General features: G+C 38.7%; 2 protein-coding genes across 6 annotated transcripts in view; one reads left to right on the plus strand and one right to left on the minus strand.

Annotated features, from left to right (window-relative positions):
* The first annotated feature begins 101 nt into the window (after positions 1-101).
* On the plus strand, positions 102-19175 carry IVNS1ABP (influenza virus NS1A binding protein). 3 transcript variants are annotated; one of them, XM_082616270.1, is made up of 15 exons: positions 176-475; positions 6310-6532; positions 7506-7633; positions 7856-8025; positions 8154-8229; positions 9333-9506; positions 9851-9976; positions 11327-11434; positions 15359-15488; positions 15724-15948; positions 16422-16543; positions 16638-16764; positions 16883-17014; positions 17140-17313; positions 18635-19175. In XM_082616270.1, exons 3-15 carry the CDS (start codon positions 7523-7525, stop codon positions 18886-18888), a joined length of 1929 nt encoding a protein of 642 aa, XP_082472396.1. In that variant the 5' UTR covers positions 176-475; positions 6310-6532; positions 7506-7522; the 3' UTR covers positions 18889-19175. The 3 variants fall into 3 exon arrangements, with proteins under 3 accessions (XP_082472398.1, XP_082472396.1, XP_082472397.1); XM_082616271.1 differs by lacking the exons at positions 176-475; positions 6310-6532; positions 7506-7633; ... (2 more) ...; positions 9333-9506; positions 9851-9976 and adding an exon at positions 10368-10504; XM_082616272.1 differs by lacking the exons at positions 11327-11434; positions 15359-15488; positions 15724-15948; ... (3 more) ...; positions 17140-17313; positions 18635-19175 and adding an exon at positions 10364-10505 and having other exon boundaries at positions 102-475.
* SWT1 (SWT1 RNA endoribonuclease homolog) overlaps positions 18928-27724 on the minus strand; it is a 98980-nt gene continuing 90183 nt past the window's right edge. For all 3 annotated transcript variants that reach the window (XM_082616269.1, XM_082616267.1, XM_082616268.1), the window contains exon 19: positions 18928-26303. In XM_082616269.1, the coding sequence (XP_082472395.1) occupies positions 26174-26303 (130 nt within the window). In that variant the 3' untranslated portion in view covers positions 18928-26173. The remainder of the gene's footprint in view (positions 26304-27724) is intronic.

Raw genomic sequence — 27724 nt, forward strand, 5'->3', positions numbered from 1 at the left:
CGGGGGGAAGGGTGGGGGTGGGGCCAGCGGTGGGCGGGGCCGCGAGCGCTATATTGCTGTGCTCGCTCGTCATTTGCCGACGCTTTCCAGCCGGAAGCGTCGGGGAGGTGTTGGCGGCGGCTACGGCAGCGGCGCACGTGGTGACGTGCGAGGGGGTGAGGCGCTAGCGGGCGGCGGCGGCGAGGGCAGTGTCTCCGGGACGCGCGTGGAGGTCGGTCGCTCGGAACTGCTGGGCACAGTTTCGCCGCCTGCGGCTTCAGCGCCGCTGTGCCAGCGAGCTAGCGAGTCCCCGCGAATTTCCGGTGCGCTCCCCTTCCTCGCAGCCTCCGCGGGCTGTCCGCTCGTCTCCCCGCTCGGCCGCTCCCTCCTCGGTGGCCTCGAGGCGCTTTCCGTTGGGCCGATTCCCGCCCGCTTCCTCCTGCTCCCCTTTGAAGCTCCAGAGATGAGTTTTTCCGTCTCTTTAGAGATGAACCAGGTAATACGCGCCGGTCCCATCGACGGTGGAGGAGGAAGAGGGCGCAGCCAGACTGCGAACTGGGGGATGGCGCGGAGCGGTGCCGGGTGCCGGGAGGAGGATTCCCCAAGCCGCGGCTGCTGCCGCCGCCGCTCTCTGGGGGCGAGGAGCTGCAGCCGAGCGGCCCTCGCGCTCCCGGTGCTGCTGTGGTTGCCGGATCGCGTTAGCGGCCAAGGGCGGGCGCGGGCCGCCTCGGAGAGCGCTGGAGTCGAGGAAGCAGGGCGTGAGGAACGAGAAGTTTTTGCACGAGGGGTCCTCGGGGGCCTGGGTCAAGACGCCGCGCGCGGGCCAGGGATGACCTCCCGGAAGGAGGGCGCGGGAATCTCAGTTCCTGCTGTCAGGAACCGATGCCTAGTATTGGGGTCGGCCCGGGGTCTGGACTCTCTTCCGTGAGCCTTTCCAGGACCCGGCGAGTGGGGGCGGGGAGCTGGCCCAAGGCCCCATCGGTACCCCGGGCCTGGGGTAGGGTGGCACCGCGCCCCTGATCGCCGTGGGCCGCGGGGTCCTTTGTTCCCGCTCCACGTTGCCCGCTTTTCTTGCCAAGCGCGGGGAGAAGGGGGCGGGAGGAGGGAGGAAGGGAGCGGCTGCCCTGACGTGTCGCGCTGAATGACTGCGGGGCTGGCCAATCCTGGGCGGGGGTGTGCAGACGCTGGGCGCTCTGCCTCCCAGCCTTTGGAGTGGGCTCCCGCCCCGCCGCGCGGGGATGAAGGCCTGGGACTGCAGGACTCTCCAGTCACTCTGGGGCGCTCGCCACTTTGTTTTTGCCAAAGAAAATCGGCAGAGAGGTTTGCTCTTTTTCCGTCCTTCTGCGCATCTTGCAAAGGGACTCTGATTGTAAGCTCATGATGGTAGGAAGGTAGCAGGCAGTATCAGATTGAGGATTGACCGTAGGGAAACTTGAACCACAAATACTTTAGAAATAGATTTACTTTTTCCCCAATACAAAGTAGACAGATCTATTGTTTGAGGCCGCTGACGTTTCAAAAACTAAATAAGTAGAAATCAGAGGCCTAAAGGGTTTATTTTTGTTTCCTTAATGTCTGTTGTCAGTCATGGAGGATTAGAACACCCTGGCATCAAGCTGTTCTTTGAGAACTTGCGTGTGGTGATCTTCTGTCTAGTAGTAAATAACAACCCTGTAAGCATAGTACTACTCTAAACAGTTCAACAAGTACAGCATGGACTAGACTACCAGAGGCAATATTTTCTTTTACTAATTCTAGCACTGGTGGTTGTTTAAGGATAACAGTATACTGATGAGTAGCTTTAGGCATAATCATGCCAAAACTTCGGTCTGAAAGATGCTGAAGGAGCAGTTATTCTTTGTATATCTGGAGATGAGGTGTACACTGACTGTTTAGAATTGGATTGAGAATACTATAATTTAATACCAGCTGGCAGGCTACTTGTCAAATGTCTGTAATTTGGTAGTGAGAGGTAAAACTGGACTAGCATCACTGACCTAAAGGAGACCCAGAATGGTTTTTCCTCTGTTTTCCTAATAGATGAAATCTCTATCATTAGTTAATATTAATTTCTTAATTATCTTAATTTGTAGTTCTGTTGTTCTGACTTTTCTCCCCAAAACAAAGTGTTCCAGGTTTTGGTTTTAGTTTTAAATTAGTGTCTTTTTGGCCACCCCAATACTTTGGAGTGGGGTTTTGTTTTTTCTTGATTGAAGGATATTTTAGGTGGCGATTGAATGTGTTTCACAAATAAGTGTTGTGTGTTTTTTTTTTAATGCAAAATGTTTTCCTGTTGGGGAACTGTCTTAATCATTGATATTAAGATGAAGTACCCCTAAAAATCATTTCATTGACTTTTCAACAGTATGATTGTATAGTCAAATCTACAAGAAGGTTGGGGAGCCTCCTACCTTGTGCTAGAGTGTAAATGGAGGAATTAATGAATAAAGGAGTATTTCTGAATTTTTGTTAGAACCACTCGTAAACTTCAATTACCACCTTGTAAATGATTTATAAACCGATACATCGCTCACTATCCTTACACTTTTGGTATCAACCTGGATGCCCAACAGGTACCTCAGCCTTATAATGTCCCAAAGCAAACTCCTCTTTTCCTTCCCAACTTTAAGCATGCAGCAAACTAAAAATGTCTCTATTATGCTTTTTGGAATTCTAATTTTGATATTGATGCCGCATATCTACTCTAAAACATCCTTATTACCTTAGTTAGGATAAGCAAGGGTTATAAATAATTTCCCTGCATCCATGTTTTACCCATTCCTCCAGACCATCCCCTATATTTCTGCTAGTGTCCTATGCCTCTGTGCTAAAACTTCTGCTCTGTTTAAACCTTAATGTTGATCTCTTTTACTTCCTCTCCTACTGTTTACCATATGCATTCTGCAAACTACAGTCTATTTAAACAGAGATTGCTGCAGTTTCTGGAATATGTGTGCTTTCATACCTTTTTCCCCTTTTGTTTGAACTGTTTTCACTGCTTGGTTTGTCTTTCTGATTGGTCTGTGGAGTGTTCAAGGCTGGGGAATGGAGTTAACTCCATTGTGTTATGAGCATCCCATTCCAAACTGTGCCTGCCATATGTTTGGAGCCATAAATGTTTGTGGGATATAAGAATTACAGAACAATGAGGTTAAAAGCATGGAGTGAGTGAGTGAGTTTGGTGAGTTTTGATATAGATGGATCGTTTCAGACATTGGGAATGTATAACTTCTGGTTTTTAAAAGATTCATTGACTTACTTTGTATTATAAAGTCTGTCCTTTAAAAATGGAGTTAGTTACTATTTTGTGAGTTGGCTACCCTCAAAAGATTGCCTTGAAACTTAAATAATACTTGTAATTTGCCTTGAGGTTTTAAGGATTCTTTGAAGGTTTGATAACATTTTATCTTGCTCTTACTGAAGGCCCAAGAAGAATTTGGGGGCAGGTCATATTGTGCCTACATTTTTTACAGCTCCTTGATAAGGCTTACTGAATTGTATTTGGGTTCAGCTGATCTTTTGGGGGGCTGTGGTAACATGTGAACTTCTGGGTTTTACTAAAGCAATTCAATTACTCATTTATGTCGTCTGTATCCCTTTTCTTGCACTGGCCATATTAAGAAACTGAAGACTGTTTACCAGAATATATTGCATTTGATCTCAGTTTTAATTTTAAAAGTGGATTAGTCGAATGTGTTTTTTAAATATCAAAATTCTAAATTTTGTAATTTTATGTAAGCCTGGGATGTTGGGGCTTTCGGTTTGGCTTTTCAAAGATAAAAAATTCTCCCCACATTTTTATTCCATCAGTCATTGAGCCTGAGTTTCATAGACTAAACTGAGATCTATGACTCTTTGGAATGGCTTAAAACTCAATTTGTCCACACTAACTTTAGTGAAAGTGAATGTGAACTTTGAAAGACATGGTTTTGCAGGCAGAAGTTGAGGTGACCTCCTCCAACTTGGGGGTGGGTGAGAGTAGGGGCATATAGTATATGAGGACGGTAATTAAATAAAGTTTGTTGCATTAACTTAAATGTCGAGTGGACTTGAGCTAGCTTTTAAAATCAAGTAGGGTTATACGGATCAGCAGATGTAAAAGAGATGAGGTTCATGTTAAGACCTTGCTGTACGAGAAAATCGAGTACTAATGTAGTAGTACTCACTCTATTGCAAAACTAATAGTATTGTACAAATTTGTATGGCAAGAGTTGCTCCAAAAGTTCTCCAGTATTTTCTCCCAAAGGACTGAAGTGATTTTAACCATCCAGGTTTTTGTTGTTCTTGTTGTTTTCCAAAATAAATTTAAGGTAGAACTTTCAATTTATCAAATACACCCACAGAGATACTGTGAGTTTGGTTCTGGGCCACTGTGGTAAAGCGAGTCACGCCAGTTTTTTGGTTTCTCAGTGCACATAAAAGTTATGTTTACACTCTACTGGAGTCTATTAAGTGTCCAAAGCATTATGTCTTTAAAATAACATACATACCTTAATTTAAAAATACTTTATTGCTAAAAAATGCTGACCATCAGCTGGCAACTCAGGGTTGCCACAGACCTTCAATTTGCAAAAAAAAGAGGTAGTATTTGTGAAGCACAAAAAGTGAAGTGCAGTAAAATGAGGTATGTCTATATATTTATAGATGCCATTTTTATTCTTGGTAAGATCAAGGCTAGTTTACAAATAAATACTGAATAAAACTGGTCAAAGTTTAAAATACTTATAAATCCCCCTTTGTTTTTGGTTTTTCAGAGGGCATACATTTAAATCATATCCAACATAACTTGCATGGAGGGGTCCCCCCCTTTCACCCTTGTATAGATTTTCCCAACTTGAGCTAGGTCTTGGCTGAAAATGTTTGAAGGTTTCTTTTGGATAGTGTGTTCTCTCTGTACATAGAATTGTGTGTTACTTGGAAAACATTTGTTTTGTTAGAACTGGTTTCTTAAGAAAAGCTGAATTAACTAATCTGGATGCAAGTGTAGAGCAGAGGAAATCAATATTACATAAAGGTATGAAATAGTTTCATTGAAGGAGTAAGCATTGACAACAGTCCCAACCTGAGTCAGAATACTCAGGTTTCCTTGAAATAAAACCTAAGCTATGGAGAAACCAGTGAAGGCATACGGGATAGAGATTGTGCATGTGTTGCACTTAATACAATAGCTTGTTGAAATGGAACTGGACTAGCCTTCAAGTGGGTTCCGGGGTAAGGGACCATTCACATTAACATAATTGTTAGATTTAGAATTGTGGGCTTGATTGATATATAAGGAAAATACAGGTAATTTGAAGATGTCCATTTTAAAAAGTATGCACATCTTTCAAATAATTTCTTATTTAGTTCTGGTTTGCTGAATTAGTAGTGTAATAGCAGTTCAGATGATTAAAAAATAAGTACCATCTGACTTTGACACTTTTAGTTAATGACATGTGAAAATGGGGGGAGGACCGAATGTGATTTCCCTGAAGATTTGATTTGAACCAGAATTATTCCGTTGGTAGTTTTTAACTGTATATGAGAAAAATGATCATACAAAGCATAGACATTAATATTTTCCTTTTTGTTTATTTAGTTCATTTCAACAAATTACTCATCTTTATATTCAGGTTTCTAGGCTAGTTGTTTTGGTGGGGGGAGATGGGAAGGATACAAAGATAAAGAAAACAGAGGCTCTGCCTTCAAGAGGCCTTGAATCAAGGAAGATAAGCCAGAACAGACCAGCTGGAAGGTCACACACACACACACTTTCAGAGAGGGTTTAGTATGTGGAGGATGGGGAGGAACTACTCAGCTGAAGGGATTTGGCAGGGGCTCTGGAGGTAAGATTTCAGCAGGCAGAGGCTGGGTTAAGGGTATTCCGAGAGAAGGAAACTTGAAGTTACAGAGGTGGGTAAGTACAGAGCACATTTTGGGAAACAGTGTATCTGGTTTGACTGTAACATTGTATACATGTTGGGGAATAATGATGGTTGCTTGCTGGCTGGTAACACAGACAGAACACGTTTGTATATTCGTTGGAATCTAATAGTAAAGAATATTAGGATTAACCAATATTTATATTTTCCTCTAATTTTGTGCTTGTGTATCTCACTTAAATGTAAAAGTTACTAGCTCCTTCTGGGGAGGGATTTTATTTTTTTTTAATCACCTGAGTGGTTGCAGGTTAAATGAAAATGCTTATGTATAGTTGCATTCGTGTTATTTTCTGTATTGTGCCATTTACCTCAAAATGTCTCCAAGATCAGGACTTTGCGTGATCTGATCTACCTAGATCAATGGCAGTCTTTGATCATTCTGAATATCCAACAATTGTCATTATTACAGATTATGATGCATGATTATCACAGAAGAAGTTCGTGTCTATAGCTTTAAAGGACTTGATTACATCATTTTCAAGCCTGATAAGTTTTGGAATCACCATTAGAGCTTCAGACACCTCTGCCTTCACTTCAGCCACCTGTCTTCATACCTCAACAAAGTGCTGAGTTTCCTTTGTCCTTGGATTATTTAAAACACCCCGGAAATACATTTCTCACCAGTATAGTAGGTAAGTGGATAGTCAGTGCCCAGTGCACACATTTTTTGTTTTCTGAAGACTGTGCCAAGTACACTAACAGCCTTTCATAATTTTTTTAAAAGGCGAAGTCAGTAATATTCGTAGAAAAAAATTTTTGCTATATTTTCCTTTCTATAAACTATTTTGAATTTAAATAAATCAGTTACTTCAAACTGAAATCTTCTATTACCACTTTTTAATGATGCATTTTGTGTAGCCATTAGTCACTTGTTCACAGGAAACGGTGAAATGGAAAATTTTTTAAAGAACATACATTTCTATCTTGTATGTTTTTGAGATAAGTGATTTAAAATATATGAAACCTGCAAAGGGAACAGAATTTTTAAAATATTTTAATTTTATTGGCGTATAGTTGATTTACAGTGTTGTGTTAGTTTCAGGTGTACAGCAAAGTGATTCAGTTATACATATACATATACAGTTACACATATATTGATTCTTTTTTAGCTTCTTTTCTCACATAGGTTATCACAGAATATTGAGTAGAGCAAAGGGAACAGAATGTAAGTTAGTCGTATATATCAGTGAGTAAAGGAATGACTGCAGCCCCAACCAAGGAATCTGTATGCGATGATGATGACCACTTCACATCCTTCCAGGCTTTTCAGTTGCTTGTTATATGGGTTTGGGCAGGGCTGGGTTTACATATTTTTCCCCCTTCACAAGGAGTGTACTAATAGGAATAGAAACCTGGCCAAAATTGCTGGGACACCATAACACTACTGTATGAATCCTTGAAAAGACTTAGGACCAGAGTATAGGGGTACAAAGGCTTAGACGTTCAGTGCCAGTGGTGTTTTAGCAATGTTTTTGTGTGATAAAATTTTTGTGTGTTGTCGATAGGATGAAATTTGAAAATTAAAGATACTGCATTACTCTTTAAAATGTTATAAAAATCACCATTCATAAGTAAAAGTAACTTGGCTTTCTTTCTGCCCTTTAGCCAAATTATAAGGAAAAATGATTCCCAATGGATATTTAATGTTTGAAGACGAAAACTTCATTGAGTCTTCTGTTGCCAAATTAAATGCCCTGAGGAAAAGTGGCCAGTTCTGTGATGTTCGACTTCAGGTATTTAAAACGTAATTGGAAACTTACAGAATTGATCTTTCATTACTAAAAAACCATATGTTCTTGGATTGGCTTGTTTTGTTTTTCATAGAAGGCATTTAATGAAATAAGTTTAAAAAAGAATGATTTACCCAGAAATGTAAGATGAAGGATACGATGTAGTAATCAGCTAGAGAAATACATAGTCCACAGTGCTTCTAATGTTAATTCCTCACCTTGCAGGTCTGTGGCCATGAGATGTTAGCACACAGAGCAGTCCTGGCTTGCTGCAGTCCCTATTTATTTGAAATCTTTAATAATGATAGTGATCCTCACCGAGTTTCTCACGTTAAGTTTGATGATCTCAATCCGGAAGCTGTTGAAGTCTTGTTGAATTATGCCTACACTGCTCAGTAAGTTCTCGAAAGTACATCATATAACTAGGGAATGAAATTCCAAGTCCCTCTAAATTTATTTAAATTAAGTATCTGTGTTTCAAGGCCTTGGTATGATAAATGATAAAGAACCTTTTTTCTAATAGGTTGAAAGCCGATAAGGAATTAGTCAAAGACGTTTATTCTGCAGCAAAGAAGCTGAAGATGGACCGAGTGAAGCAGGTAGAGTAACAGAAGTAATATACAAGGAGTACTGTTACTATGGGGTCTTATTTTATATGATTAGTGTGTACAATTTGTTATAAGACATCTGTTGGACTCAAGAACTTGAAAATGTCCCTTTTTTTCCCCTAGAGAACCGAATATTTATGTAATTTTAACTGTTTAGCCAATGTAACACAGCAGGGTCACACTTCCTCTCAGATAATTCAAGCTACAATCTTGCTCTTTCAATAGTCTTCTCTGACAGGGTAAGTCTTGATTTTCTCAGTTAATCATATAACTCATATCCTTAATTCTCCGTTCTTCTACACTTCTCGGTTGTTCTTTAGAAGTATTCTTTCTAGAATTTAATGCCACTGAGAAGTGCTTAATAATTTACAGGAAAAAAGGCATTTAATCCTCTAATGTGGGAGTCAGAAAACTGCAGGCCTGAGGCCAGCTGCCTGCTTTTATAACATCTTATGGTAACATAGCTTTCATTTACGTACGGTCTATGGCTGCTTTCCACCTGCTGTGACAGTTGAGAAGTGGTGAGAAAGTACGGCCCACAAGCCTAAAAACTTTCTGTCTGGCCCTTTGAGAAGAAGTTTGCTAACCCCCTCACTCTGCTTAAAAATCCTTTTGTGGTCATAGCACATGTCCCTCAGGTTAGAAATCCAGGCTCTCCCTAATATAGTTGCTGTTCTTCCAAAACTATTTCCTGATTGTCTTATCTTTTGTTCTGGCCAAACTAAATTGTTGCAGCATCTTCCCTAGTTTCTATGTGCATTCAATGTCATCTCCCCTCTAGAGCCCCATTCAGATTACTGCCTTTATGAAGCCCGATCTATCATTCTAGTTGGAAATACTTGTCCGAACATTTCATGTGCATTTTCATAGCATTTCAGTTTGTTTCATTTTTCCTTAAGCATCCTATATATTTGAATGGCATTCTTTGATGTTTATCATTTGTATACATGTATTCTTCCTACTGTTAAACTTGTTCTAAGGCAGTGATTTTTGGTTAATCTTTATATATTCACATAGTACTTACACACTGAGTATTAAATATTTGTTAAATAAAATGTATGTAAATGTTGGCACTCGTGTATTTCTTTTCCAAGGTTTGTGGTGACTATTTACTATCTAGAATGGATGTTACCAGCTGCATCTCTTACCGAAATTTTGCAAGTTGTATGGGAGACTCCCGTTTGTTGAATAAGGTTGATGCTTATATTCAGGAGCATTTGTTACAAATTTCAGAAGAGGAAGAGTTTCTTAAACTTCCACGGCTAAAGGTAAAATCTATAAAGATGAAAGATGTAAAGGTTAAATAAAGAGGTACATACTACTTAGTTCCAGGAATGTAATCTTTCTCCATGTTTCAAGCAAGTGAGTAATGGTTATGAAAAAGACAACACATTGAAACCATATGGTTATTTTTACCAGTGTAATGGTTTTCTGCCTACCAGTTTGTTTACTTTCTTTTCTTTTTCTTCTCTTTTTTTTTTGGCTACTGGTTTCCTTAAAAATTAGAGTAAACGTATGGAGTGCAGTTGGGCATCTATGACCTCTTTATTATGAAATTGAGAATTAGAGGCTCAACACTGATCCATGTGTCTTTGTTCTTTCCCAACTCTAGTTGGAGGTAATGCTTGAAGATAATGTTTGCTTGCCCAGCAATGGCAAATTGTACACAAAGGTAATCAACTGGGTGCAGCGTAGCATCTGGGAGAATGGAGACAGTCTGGAAGAGCTGATGGAAGAGGTTAGTTTTAAAGTAAATGGGATTCAACAATTATTAAAAATTATTTTGCTGTAACATGAAGGATTCCCTTTCACTTTTATTTTATAACCATGACCCTAAAGAATTTAAATTTTGCTATAGGTACCCCTAAGCTGAGAAACAGGGGGGGTGTCCAGGTGAGCTGAATGAACTGTTCAGTTTGGTCTTCTGCTTTTCTTTTTTTATTTCTTTGCTTATTATGTGCTGTTAACTTTCTTTAAAGTAGCATGTAATTTGCTTTAGAAATGGGAGGTGGTACTGAAATTTTCTGTAGATTCTTAATTTTTCTTCACAGGTTTTTGCTTTAAATTGACAAGTAGGTAAAAGCTTCTAATGGTTGTTCCTCCCCATTGATTTATCTCCCCATAGGTTTATTAACAAAACTAGGATACCCAAGACTGAAGAAACAAGAAGAATCCTCAAGTGTATTGACACGTAAAGAAGCAGCAGTCCTGCCCCAGTTCTCCTAAGAAAAATCCGCTGTGGGCAGAGAACGATGATGATTTAATGGTGTTTACTCCTTTACAGGATTCTTGTCTTTAAAGCTTTGTGTTTTTCAATGGTGTTGTTCATACATATAGTCACTCACTTGGGCTACTTTTTGAAAAATATGCAAGAGAAAATTGATGGAGAAATAGTGGGAATTAAGCATGCAGATGGAACAGTGGAGTGACCTTGAGTTTATCCCTCCACTTAAGCCTTTCGGATTCACTAAAGGCTTACCAAACCTGTTAGGCCTTTAAAAATACAGTTATCATTATGCTCTAAAAAGGCTAACAGGTGATTTTTAAATTCTATATGTTTTCCCACTTGAAAATCAGATGCATTAGCCATATGTTTGCATCTGTTAAGGGAGGTGTCTCTGAAGCGTGTTTGAATTTTTGCACTTGTTTTTTATCTGTTTTTCTTGACATTGCTTGCGCAGGACAGAAATATGTTTATGCACATTAGACCACTTACTCTTCAAAGGTGTAAACCATATTCAGTATTTTATTATAAATATGTGTATTCTTTAAGAGCCTATATATTGTACTAGTGCCTTTTTTTCTTAATGCTGTATCATAGAAGCTATGAAAAAACGAAGATTTCTTTCAAGCCACCCAAGCCAAGGACTCTTCAGCCAGTATTAGAAGATTCTGTATCTTATTTTTGTTTTTTACATTTTTACCACCATGACATGTATTTTCTTTACTTTGGGATCCTGCCAGAGTAAGATGTCAAGAAGCTCAAGAAGCACACTGGAGGTTACCTTGAGGCGTTTGTGTGATCTGCATACTAGTGGAGTAGCCATGGAGACAGTAGCCACATGGGTGTTCTGTTGCTGTTTTGCAGGTTCAAACCTTGTACTACTCAGCTGATCACAAGCTGCTTGATGGGAACCTACTAGATGGACAGGCTGAGGTGTTTGGCAGTGATGATGACCACATTCAGTTTGTGCAGGTACACATTGCACATCTGAGGTAACCTCAGGTTGAAATTTGATTAGAGCATTTTATAGCATACTGAGATTTTCCTTTAATAAAGGAAAGTGGAAGAGCTTCACTGGTATAACTGGACAGAAACACTTGTGGGAGAAAACAAGCATACCTTTCATACCATTACTACCATTTTTGCCACATAAAAAGAAATTAACAGAACAAAGTAGGAAATCCCACTTAAGATTTTTTTCTCAAATAGGATTTACAAGTAGTAAGAAAAAGGGCCAATAAGATGAAGCAAAATAGAAATTATTTGTTATTTTGGTCAGATTATAAAAAATAGTTGTTTGTAATGGGAATAACTGTTAGACCCAATTTTTTTAAAAAAAATCTCAGGTATAAACTTTTTTAGTTTATGGATAAATAACATAGAGAAAAGAATACAAAGAATAAATGTCACATAGTGAACCCACTGGTTTAAACACTACCTGGGTCAAGAAGAGACTTCTAGCATTCTGGAAGCCTTCCTCTTGCCGCCTTCCCAGTCACTGCCCTACACTACCCCAAAGGAAGCCATTATATCCCAACTTCTGAAGCATTAGATTAGTTTGCCTGTGTTTGAAATTTATGTAAATGGTTATACAATATGTATTCTTTTTGTTTGGCCTTTAGCTCAACATTGTATTTGTGAGGGATAACTATAAAGTAGGCTGAATCGACCCAAGTTAATGGGTGTTTTCCTTTAATAATTAGAAGGTAAATGATAGACTCAGAAATAACGTGTATGGTGATACTATCAGGTGTTCTGTGTCAGTAGTGGCTGAATATTTTTATTTTCACAAAAAGCTTTTGGGGCTGAGTTAGTTGAGAATTTTGTTCATGTTTGTGCATTTTGAACACTGAGGATATTTTCCCTCTTATCTCTAAACATCTCTAAACTGTAAGTTAATGGTTTTTTAAAGTACTCTTTCAATAAGCAGTGGTTGAGTGCCTGATAAGTGGCAGGCTGTGATGTTAGGTAAGAGGGCCCAAAAATGTGTAAGAGACAGTTTCTGCTTCCGGGACCTTACAGGAGTAGGTAAAACAGAACAGACTTATACGAATTACCTATGGAAGACATTAAGGGGAGGGTGGAACCAAAAGGAGAAAAACTAGGGAAATTTCACAAAGGAGGCAACATTTGAGCCATCTGAGGATGTGGAAGAGTTTGCATAGCAGATAGAGGTGTGTCAGATAGCAAAGGATACCTGTGAAAGGATGATACTGTTGGAATTGCAGGTCACATGACTGGGAGAGTAGGTAAATAACATCTGATCGGGGATCATACTTTATTCTACAAGTAGTGTGGGACTTTCAAAGAATTTTAGACAAAGGAGTAGAGTGATCTGAACAGATATATTTCACAACTTTAATAATAGTGAAAAACTGGACAAGAGTCCAACAGTAGGGGGATTGGTTAAATTATGGTATTTCCATACAGCAGAGATCTATATGTTCATTATCATATTTTAGACAGATAGTTAACTATCAGGTGGCAGTCTCTGGGTCGTGGGATTCCAGCTGATTTGAGGGGTTTTTTTGTTTGTTTGTTTTACTTTACTAAATGCATCGAACCCTTCTATTTTTATGACCAGGTACAGAGGGTAGATTAAAGCTTGTGAGACCAATTTGTAGACTATTACAAGCAGTAGTTCAGGTGAAAAGATGAGGGCTTGATCTAAGGACGAGAAGGGGAAAGGGTGGACTCTAGATATTTATAGTTGCAAAGGTCTTTAGTGATTGTTTAGATTAGGAAAATTAAGGAAACAAAGAATTTGAGGGTGAGTAGGACTCTGACCTTTGTGACTTATTCCAGGGAAGTGCCATGAATAGAGATGATGAACTAAAAAGGATGAGGAAACACACTAAGCTTCAGGAAGAGAAAAAGTTGAGAAGCCGCCATTGGAATCGAATTGTGTTGTACAAGCTAGCTAACATAGGAGAAGAAAGTTTGAAGGAGGACTAGATTGTTAACTGTGTCAGATCATCCTCTGGGAGGTCATGTAAAAGAAGATTAGGGATATCTCTTCTACACTGGTTTTAGGAAGCCACTTTCTAACCTTTAGTGGGTATAATTTCCAGAGAGTATTAAGGTTAAGAAACGCTTAGCTTGAGAAGTGATGGTGGCTGAAAAAGAAAGCTACCAGGGACCACCCCTTGGGGAGGTCAGCGGCAAAGAAAGTGTGGGCCAGTGGGTGGGCTGAGTGGGAGGAGTTGATAGGGTAAAGTTTGAAAATAAAGGAGAGTAAAGAATTAGGCTTGAAAATGTTCTGGAAGGAACATAAAAGAGTTAACCAGCATTTCTATATAAGGCTGGTTAGTTACATAACACTAAGTAGTCTTCATTGTTACTGTGCTTTTTTTTCACATTTGATTTTCTCTCAATTAAAGCCATACATTAGAACAGTTTTCTTACTACGGTAAAAGCTCTTAAACAAGCATCATCAACTTGTGTTACTTTGGATCCCTTCTTCCCACAGATTGGGATAGGGTTTTATGTACTTTGTAATTCCTAGTAGCACAGGACACACAGACTGTCATAGTATAAAAGAGTGGCTTTATACTCAGAATTCCTAATCCTTATTTTTCTTGCATTGCCTTAGGCAATGCATATTTTCTCTCTCATTTTCAGTATTTTTACCTATAAAATGGAGAGATATATTGCCCTTACTGGATTAAAAGAGACAGTGTGAATAAAGTGCCTAATATAACACCTAGGTACATAATAAATGTCTAAATGGAATGTAATTATAACCATTAGCATGGTACATTCTTCGCCTTTTCTCAAAATAGCCTACTTAAGCTATAACCACATTTGCTGAATTGCTTACACCAAACTTGATAGTTTTTTCACAGCTTCAAGTAGCTACCAAAATCTTTTTCTCTATTGTTTCATGGCCTTTTTCTTCCACTCGAAACAGAAATTTCCATTAGAGATTCTGTCTACCCATGAGGCTGTGGCCCTGGGGATCAAAATAAGTGGATGAGCAAACTTGGCCAGGTACTGAAGGTGGTACCTATTTGTTCAGCAGGCAGTTCCTACCAGGGTAATCTTGACTCTTCTAATGCCATGTGATCATATCCTTTGGAAGTGTCAAGAGCTAAAGTAATTGGAAGAAAACCATCAAAGGGAACTCATACACGAGGGCACAATGTAATCTTCTTACAGTCATTTGAAAATTTGTAGCTTTGCCCATTTCTCCCTCTTTTATGTTCTCGTGTATTCGTTTAAAAATGTTTGGTTCTTTTAGTAGTATTTCTTCATTAACTTCTGATTACCATTTTTACTTCTGTGTTTTGATGTAGTTTTACTTGTCTAGAAAACCACTCTATAATACCTTTAAGGGAATCCTAGAGAAATATACTTGTAAATATTTCTTGTAATTGCCACTTTTTTTCCTGTAAAATAACTTTCAGAGAGATTGGATGGATATATATCTGCTAATATGAAGGATACCAGTACATACGATTTAGTTAAGTTTCACAGTTTCATGGAGATAGTGGGTTAAATGTTTTCTCTCAGTTAATTCATGCTGTTTTAGATTTATAACATTTTGGAAGATTCTATACTTAATATAAAGACTATGTGGATTATGAAGGAGGAGGTTCCGTTTTTTCCTTTCTTGACTATTCTAATACTTGACCCACAACATGTTTTTTTAATTGTTGAACTTTTTCTTGACCAGGGTAGGTGTAGTTGTTTCCTTATTAAGTGGAGATGGAAGAATGCCAGTGATGTGTGTCAGTCAGAAAGTGGTGTTTTGTGTTAAATCTAGGTGTGCTATAAATGTCATGCACAAGTGGAGGGTACTAAGGGTTTTCTCAGTGTTGTGGAATAGCTCAGGAGCAAAGGTACACCAGGTATGGTCTTTGGCTAGGTTTCTGTAGCTGCCTTTTGATTTTGCAGAAAAAGCCACCACGTGAGAATGGCCATAAGCAGATAAGTAGCAGTTCCATTGGATGTCTCTCTTCTCCAAATGCTACAATACAAAGCCCTAAGCACGAGTGGAAAATTGTTGCTTCGGAAAAGACTTCAAGTAAGTGTATTACACTTGTCAGATTGCCTTCAATTTATTTCTTTTTTAAGAAGGAGTTTTAAGTGGAACCATATAATACTTCTAAAGTGATTGAGGAATAAACTCAGAAGCAACTAAATTTGGAAAAGAGTAGCAGGTCATCCCCTGTCTGGAATCTGTAGTCCAATTCAGGATCACACGGCAACCAAAAGTAATAAAAACTGCATCTTTAAACATGGAACTCTTGTGCTTACAGATAACACTTACTTGTGCCTGGCTGTGCTGGATGGTATTTTCTGTGTCATTTTCCTTCATGGGCGAAACAGCCCACAGAGCTCACCAACAAGTACTCCAAAACTCATTAAAAGTTTAAGCTTTGAGATGCAACCAGATGAGTTAATAGAAAAGCCCATGTCTCCTATGCAGTATGCACGATCTGGTCTGGGGACAGCAGAGATGAATGGCAAACTCATAGCTGCAGGTAAGAATAGAAGGATGAGTGACTTATCAGAAACCTTCAACTGGCTAAGCCTCTATAAGTGGACGTTTATGCTTGCTTGTGACATGCAAACTTTGGAAGACAGGGTTTGTTTAATATGCCTTCTTCTGTGGCATTCCACTTTACCACATTCTAAGAAGACAGAAATAAAAAGTCAATACTATAGTATTGCCGAGCCTTCAAGTTAATGTCTGTCTCTAATTCTTAAAAAACTGTGAAGTGGGTAATTGTTCTCTCCTAATTTTCAAGTCAAGACTAAGCAATTTACTTACACTCATAATTTTGTCATTCAGCTATTACAAGCACTTAGTTAAAACGTCAACTAATGTGGTCTTATTAAGTTTGTGGACAAAGATTCTTTTTCTCATTTGTACAGATTACTTAAACCATTCTAGACCAGAAACCCTGGTCCAGTTTAATATTTTAAACATAACTCTTTGTGGTTCTTGTACCAGGTGGCTATAACAGAGAGGAGTGTCTTCGAACAGTTGAATGCTATGATCCACATACAGATCATTGGTCCTTTCTTGCTCCCATGAGGACACCAAGAGCCCGATTTCAAATGGCCGTACTCATGGTAAGTGCACTATATTGCAGGAAGAAGCAGCCCACATTTAGCTTTTTCTAAGAACTTGAGAATGGCGGAAATATTAATCTCGCTTTTGGCATAGGGCCAGCTCTATGTGGTAGGTGGATCAAATGGCCACTCAGATGACCTGAGATGTGGAGAGATGTATGATCCAAACATAGATGACTGGACTCCTATTCCAGAATTGAGAACTAACCGTTGTAATGCAGGTAATACTTTTCTGCTGAGATCATCAGTATTTAAGTATGATTAATACTTTTCTGCTGAGATCATCAGTATTTAAGTATGATAATTATCAATTTATAACCTTATTTTATACTCACATAGGAGTGTGTGCTCTGAATGGGAAATTATACATCGTTGGTGGCTCAGATCCATATGGCCAAAAAGGACTGAAAAATTGTGATGTATTTGATCCTATAACAAAGTCATGGACAAGCTGTGCTCCTCTTAACATTCGTAAGTTGATTTTTTTTTTTTAAGTTTTTTTTTTTTTTTAAGACCTCTGAATCAACGGTATGTGTAGTGCACACTTACAGTTTTGGGAGATAGAATAATAATTTTGACTTGACTTGATTTTATAGGTAGACACCAGTCTGCAGTCTGTGAGCTTGGTGGTTATTTGTACATAATCGGAGGCGCAGAGTCTTGGAATTGTCTGAACACAGTAGAACGTTATAATCCTGAAAATAACACCTGGACTTTAATTGCATCCATGAATGTGGCTAGGCGAGGAGCTGGAGTGGCTGTTCTTGGCGGTGAGTGTTGGGATTTGGGAGAGTTGAGGAGTAGGTAGTAGCAAGAGTTTGTTCTAAAATTCCAAGAGAATGTCAGTGATAACTATCCACTTGTATAATTAAGAATTCAGAACTAGCCTTTTCTGACGCAGTGGGGATTGGTGGTTTGTCTTTTAGAAATGTCTTTTCTAACCACTCAGTACTGAATATATAACATAAATATATTAATTCATCTTCTTCCATAAATCATACTCATAATGCATCATCTTGGAATTTGAGTTTGTTTCTTTAGAGCAAGAATTTTTAAAAATTTGATTTGTAAAACAAAAGAGATGCAAATCATCTAAATCTAGTCTTTTCTAATTGTCTACTCCATGCCTAATATTTTTAGATTATTTTTAACAAGTGTTTGCAAATCATCATATATAGACACAGCTTTCTTTTCACATCCATTTTATGGATTTACATAATGTTAATTACATAATTACAATAATGAATTCAGTTAGAATTGTTTTTAGAACAAAGCTTGTGGCTCAACTGGCAAGAGCCTAAGTGTGTAGGCCTGCCAGTAAGTAGCCTACTGTCCTGCAACCCCTGGCCTACTATGAGCCTTGTCGGTTCTTTTATGGGTAAGTACCTGGATGCAGGTAGGCTAAGTGACAGTCAGATGAGAAAATAATGAATTCGAGAATCACTAATAAGGTTTTTCCTTAAGCTCCAGAGAATATTTAATGCTAACATTTTATTTGTCTGAAAATAATTTAACTATTAACTGTTCTGCATGTATATTTGAAAATAGTCATAGTTCAGTCTGTTTCCAAGAAGAAATTGGAAATGCCAAAATCATTTTATATAGTTGGAGAGCTCTAGAAAATGTTCAGTTATCTGAAACCTGCTTTCCTATAACTTACTTTGAATCTTAGTTCTTATGCACTGGACTAATAACAGAACTTCCAGTGCACAGAACTACTCTGGTTTGCCACTTACTAGTTGCATCTCTAGGCAAGTTGTCCAACTTCTTTGTTCATTATTTCTTCATCTGTGAAATGGCAGTAATAGAAACAACCACATAGAATTGTTGTGAGAATTGCACTGTAGTTAGATGGTGCCTCCCTTCCTTTAAATTGCCTGACGTAACACACACAAAGGGGTTCTTTTCAATTCTATTCCGTTTGTATCCCCAGCTTCTAGGGAGTGCTTACCACATTAGTAGGCATTCAGTAAATACTTTCTGACAGAATGAACAGGCTTTTCTACCAAGAACCACTGTTTTAGCAAAAGATCAATTTAAGGGTTTCTTTCTTAGCCTCTCTAGATTAACCTTGTCTCGTTTCTCTTTTAGGAAAACTGTTTGTAGGTGGTGGCTTTGATGGTTCTCATGCCATCAGTTGTGTGGAGATGTATGATCCAACTAGAAATGAATGGAAGATGATGGGAAACATGACTTCACCAAGGAGCAATGCTGGGATTGCAACTGTAGGGAACACCATTTATGCAGTGGGAGGATTTGATGGCAATGATTTTCTGAATACGGTGGAAGTCTATAACCTTGAGTCAAATGAGTGGAGCCCCTATACCAAGATTTTCCAGTTTTAACAAATTGAAGACCCTTTCAAACTAACAGGCTTAGTGATGTAATTGTGTTAGGTAGAGGTACACTTGTGAATAAGGAGGGTGGGTGGGTATAGATGTTGCTAACGGCAACACAAAGCTTTTGCATATTGCATATTATTAAACATGCTGTATATACTTTTTGTGTTTATTGGGAAAGGAATGCAAAGATGAAGGTCTGTTTTGTGTATTTTTAGGGCTACTTTGGTTATTTTAGTTTTTTGGAAGTTGATATTGTAAAAGAATAAACCAAGAATTGATTGGGCACATCATTTCAAGAAGTCCCCTCTCCTCCACATTTGTTTGCCAATTTGCACATTAAATGACTCTTCCCTCAAATGTGTATTATGGGGCAAGAGAGAGGTAGGGTTTTAAGATATAGGCAGTTGGGTTTTTTAAGGGCCCTTTTTCAATAACTGGAACACTCTATAACAAAGAGACTTATTTAACTAGATGACAATGACTATTTTTGTTTTTATTAAAAGAAAGCTTACATGCCTACCGAGGCTTAATCTTTTATGATGGCCTTTTTATAAATTTTTGTATTCTCAGCAGACTGCTTTACTTGTTGAAGTAAAATGTGGCAGGTTCAAATTACTGAAGCAGAGTGACAGTCTTAAAAGTATGCAGTGAGGTGTTTTACACGCCCAGAATGCAAGCTTCAGAGAGCTCTTGCCTCAGCTACAATTTTTTTTTTTTTTTTGAGAATGCAATACCAATGTTTATTGGAATGGAGTTGCTGAACAGTAACATGGCTGTGATTTTTATTTGATACACTGTTTTTAAATACTTTGACTTCTTGGGAGTATATTTTATATAGCAAAACACTCAATATTATATTAATAACAGTAAAGAACAGTGAAGTATTTTATCTTCTAAATAATTCCTATTTTTTATTTATCATTAAAAAAACAATCCTAAATGGCAGCCCTTGACTGTAAAAAGAAAAAAAAAAATTACCTTAAACTGTATTGGGTTTATGAATGCAGCCTTTATCAGAACTATGTTTTTGTTCAGTTTTCCTATTCATATGGATAAATACTGGTTGGGGTGGTGACTTGGTATCTATCTAATGTGTAATGCTACACATATAACTTACGGTGCCAAAATTAGAACATCCTAATGCTTGCTGTTGATGCAAACATATTAAAGGTACTTTGCAGGAAATCCTTGCACCATGGGATTACTATCCAAATGTTGTTGTGTACTCATTCATTACTAAAAGTTTTGGGGGAAAATTTTTTTTTTCCAGTAAAAATGAGCTTAAGGTATTTGTGGGAAAATAGTTAACTGGCATCTTACATCTGAAATAAGGACTGATGTAAAGGGGGTTTTTTGGTTTTGTTTTGTTTTCTCTGGGAAGACAGAGGCACACAGGAATCTAATGAGCCAACTGGGACAACATGACTATCCACTGGCTAACCTGGGTGAGAAGAAAATTAGGTATTTTTTTACAAATGTTCCACTGGGACTTTGACACCTTATTTCACTCATCTATCCCACAGAGAACCAACAAGAAAGGAAATCAGTTCGCCTGGTGGCTGTGTAGTTCCTGACTGTCACTGGTTTGGTTCTGGACTAAAACTGGGTTGGCAGATTTGAATTTGCCTAATACGATGAATATTTTTAAAATAGATCTGTATATGTTCTATTTATTTAGCACAAGGAAATAAGATTTTAGTGGGGGGAGTCAGTGTAGTGTCTTTGAAATCACTTCTCAATTCCTATGTAACATGCTTAATGCAATAATATGTGGGAATACTTTGGGTCAAAGTTTACCTATAGTACCATTGATGCCAAACAGGTAGTTTGGTAGCTAAAATTAAGTTCTTTAAGTATGTTTTGAATATAAGAAGGTTTCATAAAGAAAAAAATAGTGCTCAGGGACCAGTTCTGTTTATCCACATTAAGTTTTTTTTTTTTTTTTTTGAGGGAAGGAGAAAATGGCATAGCCTCAGCATTAATTAAAGAATTTTTTTTAAAACCAGTATGGGTTTTGGAATAGTTTAGAAATGATATTGGTAATAACCACTCTTGCAATCAATAGTAATAATGCACAAAACATACTAGACTAAATCCCTAAAAGAGTGGCAAAACTATAAAATACCTGTTTGAATTAACAAAACAATTGATTATACTCAAGCATAAATCACAATAAATTCTTTTATTGTGATTTTCAAGGATAGGGTTTTGATTTTTGGCTTCTAGTATGTCTTAAATACTTTACCATTTCAATGTTTTAGAATTCCTTACATAATCATATTTTAGGAAAAGACCTGGATTTGGGAATATAATTAGTGCTTAATATATTAGGTGTACACCCTATAATCCCTCCAGATCTCAGAATTCTTAACTTAAAACTGAAGTAGGCAAAGGAAAAAGTCCCTCTAGGACATTACTGTAATTCCAGAGTTGCCTTTAGAAGACTATGAGTCACAGAAAACATGGTCTCTATAGTATTAGTCAATTTTTTGTACCCTACTTTGTTTCAAAAAAGGATTTGAAGAGTCTCTCATTGAGACTTAAGATACAGAGTAAATTAACTGAGTGAAAAAAGAGGAGGAAATACCAATATATGAATCGAATATATCAATCTCAAATACTTAGTAAGGCCAAGCCACAAATTTGGTCCTGTTAACAGGAGTCCTATTAAATAAATTATCTGAAGGTTAAAAAGCAATTACTGTGAAGCATCGGTTTTCTTAATAAGACCAGAAGTTTCTTAAGTCTTAAAAATGATAATGATACATTGAGCAGTAAGTAGAGTACATAAAGAGAGGGATGTACTCGAGTGCATATCATGGGTTCTTTAACTTACTGTTACTAGCACAATGGCCATTAAAGTACTTAGGCTTCACTGTTAGGAGCTCAATGCTCTGTTGGGGGTTTGAATAAGGGTGAGAAGCAAAAGCTCAGTTTTTAAGCTGAGTATATACAGGGTTGATATCTTGTGGGAATACAAGATATTTGCTCAGAGAGAACAACAGGACTAATACAATTTTAGCCTGGAAAAAGGCACACAGAATACCAATGAGCGAGAGACTGAAACTTCTTAAGAGATGAACTGAACTGTCCTGCAAGTTAAGAGTTGCCAAGTTTGAAGGCATCTATCAAATGTAATGGTGGTCATCCAATCAATAATTAACAGGGCCAGCTATCCATTAAGGCTACTCTCAAATCATGATAGTAAGATCTACCTTCTGCATTATGCAAGTGTCCTGTCTCTACCTTAACCAAAAGTGGTGCCAAATCCTTACAAGGTACAGGCTTGAAAGAAAACATCTGATAAGGGATTTGCATCCAGAGCTCTCTAAGCTCAATAAAACCATCCAGTTTTCAAATGGGCAAAAGGTTTGGAACAAGACACTCCACCAAAGAAGATAAATGGAGTCAATAATAACATGAAAACATGCTTACTGTCATAGATTAGGAAAATGTAAAAAGCAAAATGACAACTGGAGCTCTCAAATTGCTGGAGGAATTACAAAATTGTAAGGTCAGTTTGGAAAAAGTTTGACAGTTTTTTATAAAAAATATCTTGACACATTAATCCCATTCCTAGGTATTTATCCAAGTGAAATGAAAACATGTTCTTACAGAAACCTGTGTATGAATATAGCAGCTTTACTCATAATCACCAAAAACTGAAAATTCAAATATCCTTCCAACTGGTGAATGGATGGAAGGGTACATCAATACAATGGACTACTACTCAGGAATAAAAACAGTGAAGTACTTATTGATAAAACAACATGGATGGATCCTCAGAAGCATCATGCTAAGTGAAAAGCCAGCTTCGAAAGCCTCCATTTGCATAGCATTCTGGAAAAGAGAGCTACATGGATAGCAGACACATCAATGGCTTCCTGAGATGGGAATGGGAATTGGCTACAAAGGGGCACAAGGGAATTTCGAGGAGCAATGGAACTCATTACTTGAGTGTGCTGGTGATTATGTGATTGTGTTTGACAAAACTCAAAACTACAGTTTTACACTTGAAAAAGTTTTGTCTTTCTAGCTTAACCAAACCTTTAAAGGAAAAGCCTTTTTTAAATAGTCTAGGTGGGCTTCCCTGGTGACGCAGTGGTTGAGAGTCCGCCTGCCGATACAGAGGACGCGGGTTCGTGCCCCGGTCCGGGAAGATCCCACATGCCACGGAGCGGCTAGGCCCGTGAGCCATGGCCACTGAGCCTGCGTGTCCGGAGCCTGTGCTCCGCAATGGGAGAGGCCACAACAGTGAGAGGCCCGCATACTGCAAAAAAATAAAAATTAAAAAAAATTTAAAAAGTCTAGGACATGTCAATATTTTACCTGACTAGAAATCACATCAGGGAACCGTTCATCCCCACTGGCCATGCAAGGGTTATGTACTGAGTTAATGTAGTTCAGCCGATAACAGTCTACAATAAGAGTTGCGAAGCCTAGGATATTGAATTTGGTTTGTAGTTAGGAACACTGAGCCATGTTGGTAGCTGAAATTTGAGTGTCTTATTGCCTTACCTTCTAGGTTCATAGCTGTAAATTCTGCTCAAGCTCATGGAGTTGCTTATTTTCACTGGAGTGGGGTTTTTTGTTTGTTGGCAAAATAGCTTAAAGAGCCACCAACTGGGAGGGAGACTGGACTGTCAGTCCAATCTAAATCAGAAAAGGAGTATGGGTGGCAGCACTTCCTAAGTGGAAGATGCATTTCATTATTCAATAGTCAGGTGTATTCCCTCTAAGAAAAAGGTAACTTCATCCCAACTCACACGATAGGGAGCTAAAAGGCTCTAATAGATAGGTGGGCATGGGGGATGTCACATCAGGAGTATGAACAATAAAAGCTAGGTTCTTAAGGGAGACCATGACACTAAATAATTGTGGATCAACCCTGAAAGAGTGAAAGAACTTATGTTTTAAGATGATGGCCAAAAGATCAAGGAAGTAAAGTTTCAGGTTTGTCTTGTGTCCCCTGTCTTTCGTATGACAGGCAAAGACAATGATAGGAAAGTGAAATTACCTCATCTATGAAGTTCCAATCTGTGCAGTCCCAACTGCTCACTGCAGGTCCTAACAGGAGGACCCAGTAGGGCACAACAGACTCTAAGTCTTTAGCCAACTTTTCTTTGGCTCAGAGTGCTGGAAGAGCTGAGGCCTGGCCAAGCCAGAGGACCCTCCCTGGTCCTTTCCAGAAGGAAATGGACTATCTTGTGGAAGTAAGCTGGAAAAGGCTAGTGTAAAATGGTTCCAGGAACTTTGCTGTCAAAATCCTCAGGGATGCTTCTCAGGAAGTTATCACCAGCTCCTCACTAAGGCAAGACTTTATGTAGAGAGCCCTTGCCCTCATGTGACTTTTCCCATCAGTCCCTTCTGGCTCATGGCATGCTTATGAAGCTTCTGCCCAAAATACAATAGCTATGTATACTGAATGGAGATTTTAAAACCTGAAGTTCTAAAGATATGATAATTTCCCATGAAAACAAACTTATCAAGGTGGGGCTTAGGATCCTTATGTCAACTGAGTTACTCCAATCCAGAGGGGAGACCCAGAAAAGAAAGAGCAGGGGATGGGAGGAAAGGGATCCCTCAACTCCCACACTGTACTGTTAGAAAAAAAGTATAAATTAAAGTTTCAGGTAAGAAAAGAAGGCAACAAAAAGAAGAAAAAAACCCTGACATTTCAAAGAAATAAACACTAAAAAAATTTTAAAGAATGTCTTCTAAAGATAAAAATAAGACTAGAAAGTTAAAACATTTTCACATATCAAAATAAATATTTAAAAAAGGTTGAAAATTGACAACGCACAAAGTGAAAGACACATAGATTAGGATAAAATTAAAATCCACATGTATAGGGTGAAATACGTAGAAGTATTCAGATGATAGGAGTGAAAAGAAATTTCCTAAAAAGTATAACATATTGAAAAGAGACAAAAAGGGAGGTAATGAAGCACAGCAGGGAGTTCCCTGGCGGTCCAGTGGTTAGGACTGTGCGCTTTCACTGCAGGGACCCACGGTTCAATCCCTAGTCAGGGAACTAAGGTCCTGCAAGCTGCGACCAAAACATCAACAACAGCAACAAAAACAAAGCGGAGCAAAACTCAATAACAACTAGAAGCAGCTGAGGGATAAAAGTCTGAAGAAATCTTTGGTGGGGGGAGGGGATGGAAAAGGAAAGAGGCAGACAGCAGAGGTGCTCTAGAAGCTTCTCCTACCCGGGCTCATATCCCTGAGGGCACTTTGAGCCCCAGGAGGAGGTGTGGCTTTCTAAGCAAACAAAGCTCATTGGATCCTTCTTCCTGCTAGTGGGCATCCTGCAAAGTTCTCTTTCATTGGAGGTTCACTTTTATAATCAGACCTGTATGCAGTTCAGAAACAAAATTTGGAAGTAAAATGAAAAGCAAAATCACTAAAAATAATTCGTTGCTTTTTTAAAAAAATAAATTAGCATTTATAATAGAATGCCAAATTAGATTTAATCTAATGTATTAACAAAAGCATAATATACTTTAGTAAACAAGGATTTCCAACTTACGGTATAACTAAATAAGAAGTCAGTTAAACACCTGGTTTAGCCAGGGGCAAACATCAGCCACTGCTACCTGATAAATCCACGCTGTTTCACATTTAAGAGGACACTGAGCAGAGGGGTCTCCCTGTTTTTCCCATGAGAAATGCACTGAGAAGTGACAAGGCCAGGGAAGAAAAGAGGCTACTGTAGCAAGTTGGAGCTGAAGTCAAAATTCTACTTCCCTTACCTTGGGGGAAGTGGAAGGGATACATATTACTTGATCAGGTCTACATGGAAGACAGTTTGATCATAAAACAGCCTAGGGGTAAGATTTCTCTTGTGGAATATGGTGAGCATGGTCATGTCCTAATTCTTTCTTGAGGTTTGGAAACGTCTCTGGTCACATGCCCATATTTATTGTTGAGAGAGATGCTAACACTGGGCCTTCCTCAGATGCCACAGTGGCTCTTGCCCTAAGATGACCAAAAAGATGGCTCTCCTTTCCTTAGACACACTGGCTCAGTATTAGGAGTAGAGGTAGGGAGGTAAAGTCAACTTCAGACGAGTTGAGTTCACAGTTTATCCCACAATGGATGCATTAGAACCTCAATGAGATTGTCAGTAATAGGCAATCATCTTTTTGTATATATGAGACATTGACATTTGAGACATTTCTGGAGACATTTCTTGCAAGTCTCCCGGGTTTGGCACAAAAGGTTGAAAGCTACTCTGTTGTTCCTGAAGACAGATGCAGTTCCTTCTAAGTTACAAAATCAGCACTTAGGTTCTATAGTTGAGCATGTCTTCACACCATCCCCTGTTTTTGGCCTCCATATAGACGGAGGCATTGCACTGTTGCATGGTACGTTCCATCTCAACCAGCTGGTGGCATCCAATAGTTAACTTTTCCCTAGGGGATAAAGAAATTTTATATCACTACAAGACAGCTAGTCAGATAAATGAAAAAAATATTAAGACAACAGGAGAACACTGGGATTTGAAATACATTATTTGATATTTGAGAGCAAAAATGCCAAAGTTATGGATCCTTAGCCCAAACCAAACAACATGGGAGGATAAGCACTTAGCAGCACGGGTTCACAGACAGTCAACATGGAGATGATTTTGGTGCAATTTCTTAATTCAGGAATAAAGGTTCCCATGGCAGACCCGCTGTCAACAAGAATGCTGTGGAGCAGATCACATATTTTTGTTTTATTTGGCTTGGGAATTAGAGAACAGGTAAACTGGAGGATACTAAGAGGGTGCACCTCCAGACAGGAACAGACACTGGTGAGGGGATAGGAAGTTGACAGAGCTTCAACTCTTAAAGAGAATTGTCAAGATAGGTAACCTAGCCATTAACAAGTGAATACTAGATAATTACTCTAAACCAGAGGTGGGGAAGCAGGGAGTAAAGGCCTGATATTTGCCATGACTACTCACAAGTTTATCTAAGATGAAGCCTGGCTGGACTCTCAAAAGCTGACAGGAGGCCTACCAGCTGTGAGGTCTTCAGGTTACTGGTTAGAGCACCAATCCATTATACATGGTGTCTATAGAGTTCAAATCTCATGGAAACCTATTTAAATCTACTGAGAGATGGTCTACATAAGTTCACGAAGAATACGCAGTACCCAGTACAGCATCTGGTATATAAGGTGTTCAAGAAATGGCAGTTATGAAAATTACACTGTTATGACTTCTTTGGCTTCTAAGATTGCTCTGAACCATGTCCAGAGTGTCGGGGAGGACTTCCAGCTACCTTTGCACACTGCCCCTCCTCTGCCCCTCCACCCTCACGGATCCCTTGACGTAGGGTACGAAGAAAAAAGAAGTCAATCAAGAGCTCAAGGACTAGGATGAGAGCTAGGAGCTGCAGCCAAGTAAATACACTGTATTTTGAGCAGCCTCACTGCCTGAAGACGTGTGGCTTCCCTGGGGCTGGATAAAACCTGACTTTTGGCTTTGTGTTACTCTAGTCCTGTTTCCTGTATTTGGAGTGCTTAAAATCAGTGTTATGTCGTTGCCAGTTCTTTACAACTGCTCAGAAAATAATTTTCCGAAGACCCTAAGAGGTCCAAAATTGGAGAGATGTAAAATGTCTTCTTATAAACTTGAAAATGAAATAAAAAGGGCAGGCCCCTATTCCTGTTCTTGGTTACTTATTCCACATGTGGAAGAAAATTCCTTTAGTAACTAGACTTTTAATCTATTTCGATGTCTTTTCTTTTTCTTCTCCTCTGATTTCCTCCTCTCAGAGTTAAGAGGAGAGCCCTATCCCCTCTCTTCATCCTAATGGCATTTGGTTTTATTTGTGGGAGTCAGCAT

This window comes from Mesoplodon mirus, assembly GCF_964341445.2.
Source record: "Mesoplodon mirus genome assembly, chromosome: 3".
Classification (NCBI taxonomy): Eukaryota; Metazoa; Chordata; class Mammalia; order Artiodactyla; family Ziphiidae; genus Mesoplodon; species Mesoplodon mirus.